The sequence below is a fragment of the Salmo salar genome, chromosome 14, assembly GCF_965601325.2.
Source record: "Salmo salar chromosome 14, fSalSal1, whole genome shotgun sequence".
NCBI classification, from domain to species: Eukaryota; Metazoa; Chordata; class Actinopteri; order Salmoniformes; family Salmonidae; genus Salmo; species Salmo salar.
Window position 1 is genome coordinate 82,220,001 of NC_138304.1, and position 15,000 is coordinate 82,235,000.

General features: G+C 42.4%; 1 protein-coding gene across 3 annotated transcripts in view; it reads left to right on the plus strand.

The window, feature by feature from the left end:
• The window catches only part of LOC106570306 (retinoic acid receptor beta), a 282,569-nt gene that overhangs the window by 256,892 nt on the left and 10,677 nt on the right, over window positions 1–15,000 (plus strand). For all 3 annotated transcript variants that reach the window (XM_014142481.3, XM_014142480.3, XM_014142482.3), the window contains one exon: window positions 5,690–5,866. In XM_014142481.3, the coding sequence (XP_013997956.1) occupies window positions 5,690–5,866 (177 nt within the window). The remainder of the gene's footprint in view (window positions 1–5,689; window positions 5,867–15,000) is intronic.

Consider the following 15,000-nt stretch of genomic DNA (forward strand, 5'->3'; position numbering starts at 1 on the left):
TGACACACAGTACAGTAGTATGTATTGTCAGTGAGAAGTGACACACAGTACAGTAGTATGTATTGTCAGTGAGTAGTGACACACAGTACAGTAGTATGTATTGTCAGTGAGTAGTGACACACAGTACAGTAGTATGTATTGTCAGTGAGTAGTGACACACAGTACAGTAGTATGTATTGTCAGTGAGTAGTGACACACAGTACAGTAGTATGTATTGTCAGTGAGAAGTGACACACAGTACAGTAGTATGTATTGTCAGTGAGAAGTGACACACAGTACAGTAGTATATATTGTCTCTCTATGTATTGTCAGTGAGAAGTGAGATGTGTGTCTGTAGTGGCTGCTGCCTGCTGCAGCTCGTTCACAGTGATTTAAACACACACCTAAGGTCCCTCTCACTTAACCCCACGTCCTATCTACTCATCTCTCTTTGTCGATCACACTCAGTCTCTCTCTTTCTGTCTCTCTCTCCCTCTGTCTCTCAGTCTCTCTCTCTCTGTCTCTGTCGCTCTCTCTCTCAGTCTCTCTCTGTCTCTCTCTGTCTATCAGTCGCTCTCTCTCTCTCTCTGTCTCTCTCTCTTTCTCTCTCTTTCTGTCACTCTCTCTCTCTCTGTCTCTATCTCTCTGTTTCTCTCTCTGTCTCTATCTCTCTATCTCTATCTCTCTGTCTCTATCTCTCTCTCTCTGTCTCTATCTCTCTCTCTGTCTCTATCTCTCTGTTTCTCTCTCTGTCTCTATCTCTCTCTCTCTGTCTCTATCTCTATCTCTCTGTCTCTATCTCTCTGTTTCTCTCTTTCTCTCTCTCTCTGTCTCTATCTCTCTGTTTCTCTCTATCTCTCTATCTCTCTGTCTCTATCTCTCTCTCTCTGTCTCTATCTCTCTGTTTCTCTCTCTGTCTCTATCTCTCTCTCTCTGTCTCTATCTCTATCTCTCTGTCTCTATCTCTCTGTTTCTCTCTTTCTCTCTCTCTCTGTCTCTATCTCTCTGTTTCTCTCTCTGTCTCTATCTCTCTCTCTCTCTGTCTCTATCTCTCTGTTTCTCTCTGTCTCTATCTCTCTCTCTCTCTGTCTCTATCTCTCTGTTTCTCTCTCTGTCTCTATCTCTCTGTCTCTATCTCTATCGCTCTGTCTCTATCTCTCTGTTTCTCTCTTTCTCTCTCTCTCTGTCTCTATCTCTCTGTTTCTCTCTATCTCTCTATCTCTCTGTCTCTATCTCTCTCTCTCTGTCTCTATCTCTCTGTTTCTCTCTCTGTCTCTATCTCTCTGTCTCTATCTCTATCTCTCTGTCTCTATCTCTCTGTTTCTCTCTCTGTCTCTATCTCTCTCTCTCTCTGTCTCTATCTCTCTGTTTCTCTCTGTCTCTATCTCTCTCTCTCTCTGTCTCTATCTCTCTGTTTCTCTCTGTCTCTATCTCTCTCTCTCTCTGTCTCTATCTCTCTGTTTCTCTCTGTCTCTTAATTCAATTCCATTCAATTCAAAAGGCCACTCTTTTTCATCTTTCTCTGTCTGTCTCTTTCTTTGACTGTGAAGTCAATAGGAGGAAGACGTTTGTGTTTCATTTATTTTCTGAACTGTGAAAGTCAAATAGTCATACAGTTTTCATTGAATAGAATTAAACATTTATTTATGCAAAGTTGTTGGGGGTCGAGAGTTTAACTTTTTCTATGGCTACAGTTCACTGTCAATAGAATGTCAAAAACTTGTGCACACCTTAACACACTCACACACACTCAGCAAACACACACACACAAACATGCACGCAAACACAGACACACTTCAGCGTGTGTGTGTATGTCTCTGCCCTTGCTGTGATCACAGGCATGCCGGCTGGCATGGCCCAGCCATCCAGAACAGATGGGCCATTTCATGTAAACTAGCTAAAGACAATCATTTGTTTGTTTTTAGATAGTTTACATGAAATGGCACAAATAATCATCAGCTGCTCCATCCACAGTAATATTAAACACACACTTCCTGCACAAAAGCGCACACACACACACACACACACACACACACACACACACACACACACACACACACACACACACACACACACACACACACAGTAATGTAAGCAATTCCCCAAATGATGCTTTGTTTGCCTCTTTTCTTTCCCTGTTTTTTCTCTCTCTCTCTCTCTATCTATCTCGCTCTCGCTCTCACTCTCTCTCTCTCTCTCTCTCTCTCTCTCTCTCTCTCTCTCTCTATCTATCTCGCTCTCTCTCTCACTCTCGCTCTCTCTCTCTCTCTCTCTCTCTCTCTCTCTCTCTCTCTCTCTCTCTCTCTCTCTCTCTCTCTCTCTCTGGACTCTCTTTCCCGGTCTCTCTCTCTCTCTCTCTCTCTCTCTCTCTCTCTCTCTCTCTCTGGACTCTCTTTCCCGGTCTCTCTCTCTCTCTCTCTCTTTCTTTCTCTCTCTCTCTCTCTGGACTCTTTCCTCTCTCTCTGGACTCTTTCCCTCTTTCTTTCTTTCTCTCTCTCTCGCTCTCTCTCTGTCTCTCTCTCTCTCTATCTCTCTCTCTTTCCCTGGTTCCCCTGAGTCTCACTTATATTCCTCCATCCCACATTCCATCCCTCCCTCCTCCCATCTCAGCCTATTCTCCTCTGTTTTGAATCAACTTGTCTGCTGACTTTGGACTTTCCTCCTCCTCCTCACTTTCTCACCAAAGACAAACTACTGCTGATGAAAACAACTTTATTAGCATATATTAATTCAGTATTTAGAGATGATCTGACTGTCAATACGTGGGAGATGATTATATAAAGCTGTAGACGCTGTCAGATCAGGGCTGAAGAGGAAGTTGTTTATGAGAGTCTTTAGAACAACTTTATAACAAGGGCAGGGAGTGAGATGTTTCCACACCCACGCCTCATCATCCCCAAGTCTCTGTTTACTGTCTGTCTGTCTTCCTCCCTCTCACTCACTTTCTCTTTCAATTTATCCTCCTCCTCCTCCTCCCACATTGTCTCGATCCTGTCTTCCTCTCTCTCTCCATCTCTCTTTCTCTCTCCATCTCTTCTTTCATTTCTAGCCCTGTCACTATCCTCCTCTCCCTAATGGCTTGCCATTTCCCCGTCTCTCACCTCCTCTTCTTTATTCCTCTGTATTTCCTTCTCCTTTCCCTTTTACTCTATCCGCTTTCTTTCTCTCTCTCTCGCTCTCTCTCCTCCTACTCCTCCTCCTCTCCTCTCTCCTCCTACTCCTCCTCCTCCTCTCTCCTCCTCCTCCTTTCCTCTCTCCTCCTCCTCGTCCTCTCCTCTCCTCCTACTCTCCTCCTCTCCTCTCTCCTCCTATTCCTCCTCTCTCCTCCTCCTCCTCTCCTCTCTCCTCCTTCCCTCTCGTCCTCTCCTCTCTCCTCCACCTCCTCTCCTCTCTCCTCCTCCCCTCTCTTCCTCCTCTCCTCTCTCCTTCTCCTCTCAGTATGTTAGTGTAGGTTTCACGTTCGTCGTAAGAGGGAGACCAAGGCGCAGCGTGAATATCATTCCACATCTTTATTAATATGTGAAACTTAGCAAGACATACAATAAACTATAAACAAAACAACAAACAGTGACGACAGCGGTGCAACATGCACTAACTAAAAATAATCTCCCACAAACACAGGTGGGAAAAACAACTACTTAAATATGATCCCCAATTAGAGACAACGATGACCAGCTGCCTCTAATTGGGAATCATACAAAAAAAACAACATAGAAAAAAGAAACTACAACACAACATAGAACTAGATAAACCCCCCCAGTCACGCCCTGACCTACTCTACCATAGAAAATAAGAGCTCTCTATGGTCAGGACGTGACAGTAGGGCTTGGCCCATATAGATACTTTAACTCCATTCCTCTCACTTCAAAGTGCTCCCTGTTACCTGTCACAGTTTTATGGCTGATTCCTGTTCTCTCTCTCTCCTCTCCTCCTGCTCTCTCTCACTCATTACCGCAGCCCAGTCCTCTCTGCTCGGCTCTATTTATGACAACAACAACAACCACTGAATGTTCTATAGTTCTATAGTCTCATGGTGGAGAGTGTATTATTTATATACAGTGAGATAGAGTGTATTATTTATATGCAGTGAGATAGAGTGTATTATTTATATACAGTGAGATAGAGTGTATTATTTATATACAGTGAGATAGAGTGTATTATTTATATACAGTGAGATAGAGTGTATTATTTATATACAGTGAGATAGAGTGTATTATTTATATACAGTGAGATAGAGTGTATTATTTATATACAGTGAGATAGAGTGTATTATTTATATACAGTGAGATAGAGTGTATTATTTATATGCAGTGAGATAGTGTATTATTTATATACAGTGAGATAGTGTATTATTTATATACAGTGAGATAGTGTATTATTTATATGCAGTGAGATAGTGTATTATTTATATGCAGTGAGATAGTGTATTATTTATATACAGTGAGATATAGTGTATTATTTATATGCAGTGAGATATAGTGTATTATTTATATACAGTGAGATATAGTGTATTATTTATATACAGTGAGATAGAGTGTATTATTTATATACAGTGAGATAGTGTATTATTTATATGCAGTGAGATAGAGTGTATTATTTATATACAGTGAGATAGTGTATTATTTATATGCAGTGAGATAGTGTATTATTTATAAACAGTGAGATAGTGTATTATTTATATACAGTGAGATATAGTGTATTATTTATATGCAGTGAGATATAGTGTATTATTTATATACAGTGAGATATAGTGTATTATTTATATACAGTGAGATAGAGTGTATTATTTATATACAGTGAGATAGTGTATTATTTATATGCAGTGAGATAGAGTGTATTATTTATATACAGTGAGATAGTGTATTATTTATATACAGTGAGATAGAGTGTATTATTTATATACAGTGAGATAGTGTATTATTTATATACAGTGAGATAGAGTGTATTATTTATATACAGTGAGATATAGTGAATGGGTGAAGACTGGAGATCATTAGCAACTCGTTGTCTCTGTCACGGTTGTCGTATGAATGAGTCCAAGGCGCAGCGTGTATATCGTTCCACATATTTATTTATCTGTGAAACTATGCAAGACATACAATAAACTATAAACAAAGAAACAACAAACCGTGACGAAGAGGTGCAACATACACTAACTCAAAATAATCTCCCACAAACACTAGTGGGAAAAACAACAACTTAAATATGATCCCCAATTAGAGACAACGATGACCGGCTGCCTCTAATTGGGAATCATACAAAAACCCCAACCTATAAAAAAGAACCTAGAACACAACATAGAAAATTTAAACTAGACAACAAAAAAAAACATAGAAAATAGAAACTAGAACCAAACATAGAAATAAATAAACTAGACAAAACCCCCCAGTCACGCCCTGACCTACTCTACCATAGAAAAATACAAGCTCTCTATGGTCAGGACATGACAGTCTCATCATGACGGTGCCTCTTGCCTGACTCTCTGTTTGTGTTTGATTCTATGTGTGTGTGTGTGTGTGTGTGTGTGTGTGTGTGTGTGTGTGTGTGTGTGTGTGTGTGTGTGTGTGTGTGTGTGTGTGTGTGTGTGTGTGTGTGTGTGTGTGTGTGTGTGTGTGTGTGTGTGTGTGTGTGTGTGTGTGTGTGTGTGTCTCTGTGTGTGTATCTGCATGCCTGCTAATGCATGTGTGTGTCCTCTCTCTCCCCACTCCAGAAGTCGAGTGCGGAACAACGTGTGAGGCTGGACCTGGGGCTGTGGGATAAGTTCAGTGAGCTGGCTACTAAGTGCATTATAAAGATCGTGGAGTTTGCCAAACGAGTGCCTGGCTTCACAGGACTCACCATAGCTGACCAGATCACGCTGCTTAAAGCTGCCTGCCTTGACATACTGGTAAGGACTGACTGTCACACACAGGCACACACACACAGAGGTCACGCTGATCCAAGCTGCCTTCCTCGACATACTGGGACGTACGTATCAGCAGTTTTCAAAGTAACACATCTCTTATGTACATACTTCATGCATTTATTCCTACAATGCATTCGGAAATTATTCACACCCCTTGACTTTTTCCACATTTTCTTACGTTACAACCTTATTCTAAAATGTATTAAATAGATTTTTTCCCTCATTGATCTGCACACAATACCCCATAATGACAAAGCAAAAACAGGTTTACATTTTCTTCCTCAAATTTATACAAAATCAAAAAACTAAATATCACATTTACGTAAGTGTTCAGACCCTTTACTCAGTACTTTGTTGAAGCACCTTTGGCAGCGATTACAGCCTTGAGTCTTGGGTATGAGGCACGTTGTTGCACAGCTATTTTCAAGTCCGGGCTCTGGCTGGGCCACTCTAGGACATTCAGAGACTTGTCCTGAAGCCACTCCTGCGTTGTCTTGGCTGCTTAGGGTCGTTGTCCTGTTGGGAGTTGAACCTTCGCCCCAGTCTAAGGTTCTGAGCACTCTGGAGCAGGTTTTCATCTAGGATCTCTCTGTACTTTGCTCCGTTCATCTTTAACTCGAGCCTGACTAGCCTCCCAGTCCCTGCAGCTGAAAAACATTCCCACAGGATGATGATGCCACCACCATGCTTCACTGTAGGGATGGTGCCAGGTTTCCTCCAGATGTGACGCTGTCACGTCCTGACCATAGAGAGCTCTTATTTTCTATGGTAGAGTAGGTCAGGGCGTGACTGGGGGGGTTTATCTAGTTTCTTTAGTTCTATCCTGTTTTGGTTCTAGTTTCTTTTTTCTATGTTGGGATTTTTGTATGATCCCCAATTAGAGGCAGCTGGTCATTGTTGTCTCTAATTGGGGATCATATTTAAGTAGTTGTTTTTCCCACCTGTGTTTGTGGGAGATTATTTTGAGTTAGTGCATGTTGCACCTCTTTCGTCACGGTTTGTGTTTTGTTTGTAGTTTATTGTTTGTTTTGCAAAGTTTCACATTAAAATTAAAGATGTGGAACGATACCCACGCTGCGCTTTGGTCTCCTTCCTACGACGAATGTGACAGACACATGGCATTCAGGCCAAAGAGTTCAATCTTGGTTTAATCAGACCAGAGAATCTTGTTTCTCATGGTCCGAGAGTCCTTTAGGTGCCTTTTGGCAAATTCCAAGAGGGCTGTCGTGCCTTTTACTGAGGAGTGGCTTCCGCTGGCCACTGTATCATTAAGGCCTGATTGGTGGAGTGCTGCAGAGATGGTTGTCCTTCTGGAAGGTCCTCCCATCTCCACAGAGGAACTCTAAAGCTCTGTCAGAGTGACCATCGAGTTCTTGGTCACCGCCCTTCTTCCCCGATTGCTCAGTTTGGCTGGGCTGCCAGCTCTAGGAAGAGCCTTGGTGGTTCCTAACTTCTTCCATTTAAGAATGATGGAGGCCACTGTGTTCTTGGATAACACAGTGCTGCAAAAATGTTTTGGTACCCTTCCCCAGATCTGTACCTCGTCACAATCCTCTCTCTGGGCTCTACGGACAATTCCTTCGACCTCATGGCTTCGTTTTTGCTCTGACATGCACTGTCAACTATATAGACAGGTGTGTGCCTTTCCAAATCAGGTCCAATCAACTGAATTTACCACATGTGGACTCCAATCCAGTTATAGAAACATCTCAGGGATGATCAATGGAAACAGGATGCACCTGAGCTCAATTTCGAGTCTCATAGCAAAGGGACTGAATACTTACAGTTGAAGTCGGACGTTTACATACACCTTAGCCAAATACATTTAAACTCAATTTTTCACAATTCCTGACATTTATTCCTAGTAAAAATTCCCTCTCTTAGGTCAGTTAGCATCACCACTTTATTTTAAGAATGTTAAATGTCAGAATAATAGTAGAGAGAATTATTTATTTCAGCTTTTATTTCTTTCATCACATTCCCAGTGGGTCAGAAGTTTACATACACTCAATTAGTATTTGGTAGCATTGCCTTTAAATTGTTTAACTTGGGTCAAACGTTTCGGGTAGCCTTCCACAAGCTTCCCACAATAAGTTGGGTGAATTGTGGCCCATTCCTCCTGACAGAGCTGGAGTAACTGAGTCAGGTTTGTAGGCCTCCTTGCTCGCACATGCTTTTTCAGTTCTGCCCACAAAGTTTCTATAGGATTGAGGTCAGGGCTTTGTGATGGACACTCCAATACATTGACTTTGTTGTCCTTAAGTCATTTTGCCACAACTTTGGAGGTATGCTTGGGGTCATTTGCGACCAACCTTTAACTTCCTGACTGATGTCTTGAGATGTTGCTTCAATATAGCCACATAATTTTCCTCCCTCATGATTCCATCTATTTTGTGAAGTGCACCAGTCCCTCCTGCAGCAAAGCACCCCCACAACATGATGCTGCCACCCCCGTGCTTCACGGTTGGGATGGTGTTCTTCGGCTTGCAAGCCTCTCCCTTTTTCCTCCAAACATAACGATGGTCATTATGGCCAAACAGTTCTATTTTTGTTTCATAAAACCAGAGGACATTTCTCCAAAAAGTACAATCTTTGTCCCCATGTGCAGTTGCAAACAAAGTCTGTCTTTTTTATGGCAGTTTTGGAGCAGTGGCTTCTTCCTTGCTGAGCAGCCTTTCATGTCGATATAGGACTCGTTTTACTGTGGATATAGATACTTTTGTACCTGTTTCCTCCAGCATCTGCACAATGTCATTTGCTGTTGTTCTGGGATTGATTTGCACTTTTCACACCAAAGTACGTTCCATCTCTAGGAGACAGAATGCGTCTCCTTCCTGGGTGGTATGACAGCTGCGCAGTCCCATGGTGTTTATACTTGCGTACTATTGTTTGTACAGATGAACATGGTACCTTCAGGCGTTTGGAAATTGCTCCCAAGGATGAACCAGACTTGTGTAGGTCTACAATTTTTCTTGGCTGATTTCTTTTGATTTTCCCATGATGTCAAGGAAAGAGCCACTGAATTTGAAGGTAGGCCTTGAAATACATCCACAGGTACACCTCCAATTGACTCAAATTATGTCAATTAGACTATCAGAAGCCTCTAGAGCCATGACATAATTGTCTGGAATTTTCCAAGCTGTTTATAGGCACAGTCAACTTAGTGTATGTAAACTTCTGACCCACTGGAATTGTGATACAGTGAATGATAAGTGAAATAATCTGTCTGTAAACAATTGTTGTAAAAATGACTTGTCATGCACAAAGTAGATGTCCTAACCGACTTGCCAAAACTATAGTTTGTTAAAACCACGCCAATCCCTTTAGCGAGATAGATTTGACAACATCCATTGAAATTGCAGAGAGCCAAATTCAAACTACAGGAATATCAATATTCAACATTCACGAAAATATATGTGTAATACATCAAAATAAAGCTTAACTTCTTGTTAATCCAGCCGCTGTGTCAGATTTCAAAAAGGCTTTACGGCGAAAGCAGACCATGCGATTATCTGTGGACAGCGCCCCGCATACAAACACATGAAAATAATTTATCAACCAGGCAGGTGCGACACAAAAGTCAGAAATAGCCTTATAATAAATGCCTTACCTTTGAAGATCTTCTTCTTTTTGCAATCCCAAATGTCTCAGTGACACAATGAATGACGTTTTGTTCGATAAATTCCTTCTTTATATCCCCAAAATGTCCATTTATTTGGAGCGTTTGATTCAGAAATACACCGGTTCCAACTCGCCCAACATGACTTCAAAGTATCAAATAAGTTACCTGTAAACTTGGTCCAAACATTTCAAACAACTTTCCTAATCCAACCTCAGGTATCCTAAAATGTAAATAATCGATCAAATTTAAGACGGAATAAACTGTTTCTAATACCGGATAAAAACAACGTGAAGCGCGTTCCTGTTCACGCGCACCAAAATAGTAGGGACCTTCAGAGTGACACATGGAATGAATAGCCCTACTTCTTCATTTCTCAAAAGAAAAACATCGAACCATTTCTAAAGACTGTTGACATCTAGTGGAAGCCATAGGAACTGCAACCAGGTTCCTCATAAATAGGGCTTCCCATAGAAACCCATTGGAAAATCCTATGACCTCAATTTTTTTCTCTCCCTGGATGGTTTGTCCTCGGGGTTTCACCTGCCAAATCAGTTCTGTTATACTCACAGACATTATTTTAACAGTTTTAGAAACTTTAGAGTGTTTTCTATCCAAATCTACCATTTATATGCATATCCTAGCTTCTGGGCCTGAGTAACAGGCAGTTTACTTTGGGCACGCTTTTCATCCGGACGTCAAAATATTGCCCCCTAGCCTTAAGAAGTTTTAACAAGAAATTTGTGGAGAGGTTGAAAAATGAGTTTTAATGACTCCAACCTAAGTGTATGTAAACTTCCGACTTCAACTGTATGTAAATAAGGTTTTTCTGTTTTTATTTATAATGCAATTGCAAACATTTATAAAAAACTGTTTTTGCTTTGTCGTTATGGGGTATTGTGTGTAGATTGTCTGTAACGTTACAAAATGTGGAAAAAGTCAAGGAGTCTGAATACTTTCCGAAGGCACTGTATGTAAACTGCGTTTATTTTCAGCAAACTTAACATGTGTAAATATTTGTATGACCATAACAAGATTCAACAACTGAGACATAAACTGAACAAGTTCTACAGACATGTGACTAACAGGAAAGGAATAATGTGTCCCTGAACAAAGGGGGGTCAAAATCAAAAGTAACAGTCAGTATCTGGTGTGGCCACCAGCTGCATTAAGTACTGCAGTGCATCTCCTCCTCATGGACTGCACCAGATTTGCCAGTTCTTGCAGTGAGATGTCACCCCACTCTTCCACCAAGGCACCTGCAAGTTCCAGGACATTACTGGGGGGAATGGCCCTACCCCTCACCCTCCGATCCAACAGGTCTCAGATGTGCTCAATGGGATTGAGATCCGGGCTCTTCGCTGGCCATGGCAGAACACTGACATTCTTGTCTTGCAGGAAATCACGCACAGAACGAGCAGTATGGTTGGTGGCATTGTCATGCTGGAGGGTCATGTCAGGATGAGCCTGCAGGAAGGGTACCACATGAGGGAGGAGGATGTCTTCCCTGTAACGCACAGCGTTCAGATTGCCTACAATGACAACAAGCTCAGTCCGATGATGCTGTGACACACCCTCCAGACCATGACGGACCCTCCACCTCCAAATCGATCCCGCTCCCAGAGTACAGGCCTCGGTGTACCGCTCATTCCTTCGACGATATACACGAATCCGACTATCACCCCTGGTGAGACAAAACCGCGACTCGTCAGTGAAGAGCACTTTTTGCCAGTTCTGTCTGGTCCGGCGACGTTGGGTTTGTGCCCATAGGTGACGGTGTTGCTGGTGATGTCTCGTGAGGACCTGCCTTACAACAGGCCTACAAGCCCTCAGTCCAGCCTCTCTCAGCCTATTACGGACAGTCTGAGCACTGATTGAGGGATTGTGCGTTCCTGGTGTAACTCGGGCAGTTGTTGTTACCATCCTGTACCTGTCCCGCAGGTGTGATGTTTGGATGTACCGATCCTGTGCAGGTGTTGTTACACGTGGTCTGCCACTGCGAGGACGATCAGCTGTCCGTCCTGTCTCACTATAGCGCTATCTTAGGCGTCTCACAGTACGGACATTGCAATTTATTGCCCTGGCCACATCTGCAGTCCTCATGCCTCCTTGCAGCATGCCTAAGGCATGTTCACGCAGAGGAGCAGGGACCCTGGGCATCTTTCTTTTGGTGTTTTTCAGAGTCAGTAGAAAGGCCTCTTTAGTCTCCTAAGTTTTCGTAACTGTGACCTTAATTGCCTACCGTCTGTAAGCTGTTAGTGTCTTAACGACCGTTCCACAGGTGCATGCTCATTAATTGTTTATGGTTCATTGAACAGCATGGGAAACAGTGTTTAAACCCTTTACAATGAAGATCTGTGAATGTATTTGTTTTTTTACGAATTATCTTTGAAAGACAGGGTCCTGAAAAAGGGACGTTTCTTTTTTTGCTTTTTCAGGGTTCCTCAACCTCTGGTCCATGAACAGGGCCAGTCCCTGATGGTAAACTGACCCTGATTAAGTCACTTCTACAGGCTAGTTGTAATGTAAATGGACATCCAAGGAGGAAGGATAATGTAGTACCGTAATTTCCGGACTATTAAGCGCACCTGAATATAAGCCGGTGCTTATGAATTAAAACATAAGTGGGTGCCACTGAATTAAAACATTTTTTTAATTTTGAACATAAATAAGCCGCACATGTCTATAAGCCGCAGGTGCCTACCGGTACATTGAAACAAATGAACTTTACACAGGCTTTAACGAAACACGGCTTGTAACAAAAATAAATAGGCTTTAACGAAACACAGTTTGTAACAAAAATAAATAGGCTTTAACGAAACACGGCTTGTAACAAAAAATAAAAAATTAGCAGTAAGGTTTAGTTGTCTTTTTGCACTGAGTCAATTCCTCACGCTGCTGTTTCCAACATCTTATCATCGACTCATTAAGACCAAGCTCCCGTGCAGCAGCTCTATTTCCTTTTCCAGCCAGATCAATCGCCTTCAACTTGAAAGCTGCATCATATGCATTTCCCCGTGTCTTTGCCATGATGAGGGTGACAAAATGACTACCGTAATCAGAATGATGGGAAGTTTGAGAGCGCTCGATTTAATCTAAACAGTAAACAAAAAGGTTGTTTGACCTTAACCCGTTCGGCAATTTCATTGGTCTAATGAAAGCTTCATGCCGGCAAAAAACTGAGCACGTCACAGAATGTGTTTTTTTGGAGAAAAGAAAATTGAAAGCGGGAAAAATCCATATATTAGCCGCGTCATTGTTTAAGTCGCGAGGTTCAAAGTGTGGGAAAAAGTTGCAGCTTATAGTCCGGAATTTACGGTAGTTTACCAATCTGTGGTACAGGAATAGTTGAGAGACAGGCCCACTACTCAGTGTTCATTTTTGAAAATGTAATCACAGCAGTAATTGTGCTAGCCTAACAAATGACACTGATTAGCAGTGTGACTCGATGCAGAAACACATAGCGTACCTTTACCACATAACCAAATGAGCAGGTTTCTATTTAATGACAAAAGGTTTAGCCTAATTCCATCTGTACTGTTTAGTGTCTAAAGACCTCTGTTAACTGGGTTTGCTCTCTCCACTGAGGTAGCCAGTCAATAAGCTAAAACGTACAGGGGGTTTAACCTCTGAACTTCCTCCCTAGAGTCCGGTCCTTAGACCTTATTGGTCGGTTTGTCCAGAAAGCCAATAGAAGAGCGGTTTAATTGATCCTGACGGTGGATCAGTATGTAGAGGAGCCATCCTTAATCAGAGTACATTAGGTTAGCGTTTCTCAGACGTTACTCATTTCCAAATCTCATTAAGGATTGATTGAAAGAAGTGTTAGTCTTTTTCTGCAGTGAGTTTCAGTGAGGACTGTTGTTCATGTTTGTTTGGGTTGCTTGCTGTATGTTTTTCTGGAGTAGGGATATGAATACGGGGGAGCACAGTGTTAGCAGACTGCCCCTGGCTGAGTGTTTGTTTGGGAGTAGTGCAGTCGAGTACTAATGTGCCCTCAGTAACGAGACAGAGAAGAGAAGCAAAGAGGGAGAGAGAGGGGGGAGAAAGGGGGAGAGAGAGGGGTGGATTGTCTCAAGCTCCAGTCATGTTTATTTTTTAAATATTTTTTTATTTAACCTTTATTTAACTCTCCATGTGCCTTGCCCCTGTCTTGCTCTATGAGGCTATCCTCAGTCAGCTCCTTGCATCAAGCACATCTGATCTACTTCCCTGATCGCTCTATTCCAATTCACTGCCAACTTCTGCTTCTTCTCTCCTTCGCTTTCTCGCTCCTCTCATCCTCAGCTCAGACCCCCCGGCAGTATGCCTGACCTGAAAAGGCCCTTCTCTCTCTTCACTGGGAGCTCACAGCACAGCAGCTACAATAGTGTCACTGTTCAGCGCCCAGGGTTAGTGAGTAATCATGTATCATGGGGGTAGTATTTATTAAAGTAGTATTGACTATTTAATAGATTTAGTGAAGTAAATGTCATGATGAATGTGATTATTATGTTATTCCTGTTGCTGTTCTGTACAGCGACTGCATTGTAAATGGATAGATGTTATCCTACAGGTTCATATCATTAGTGTTATTGTGGTGTTTCCTGTGGTCTAGATTAGTAGTGGCCGTATTACAGTATCACTTCCTGGTGTGATGAGAACTGTTGCCACACTGATTAGATGGGGGGATTTGCAGTAATGCTGGATGGATTCGTTTGCTATGATTATGTGGTATTTGTCAAATGTGACTACCCACTGGGTACAGACGTCAATTCAACGTCTATTCCACGTTGGTTCAACGTAATTTCATTGAAATGACGTGGAAACAACATTGATTCAACCAGTGTGTGTCCTGTGGGAGGCCTCTGGAGTTGAAGAGGTGAGAAGTTGAAGTCCTGCTTAGATCACTCTCACACACACCCTGACAGGTTTCTACAGTGAAGGACACGCCCTGCGTACTGTGTTCTAGATCTGGGTGAGCAAGTGTGTGAAGAAGGAACAAACGGTGTGTGTGTGTGTGTGTGTGTGTGTGTGTGTGTGTGTGTGTGTGTGTGTGTGTGTGTGTGTGTGTGTGTGTGTGTGTGTGTGTGTGTGTGTGTGTGTGTGTGTGTGTGTGTGTGTGTGTGTGTGTGTGTGTGTGTGTGTGTGTGTGTGTGTGTGTGTGTGTGTGTGTGTGTGTGTGTGTGTGTGGTGAAGAGACAGGCAGTTTCAACCTTTGAAGCCAATTGAGTGGCGCTGACAGCTAGTGAGTGTGTGTGTGTGTGTGAGAGCACTGACAGTGAGTGGCAGGAGCGTCCGCAAAATGAAACAGAATAAAACATTCAGGCTGGCGGAGACTCAAACACCGGCTGGTCAGACACACACACACACACACACACACACACACCCTGTATAGCTAGCTGTACAATACAGAAACAAGCACACAGACACACTGAGGTTTTTCCTCCTCAAGGTCATGATCATAGTGGTGGTTTCTCTCTTTAGTCTTTGTTGGCTGTGAAACGTGTCAGTCCTA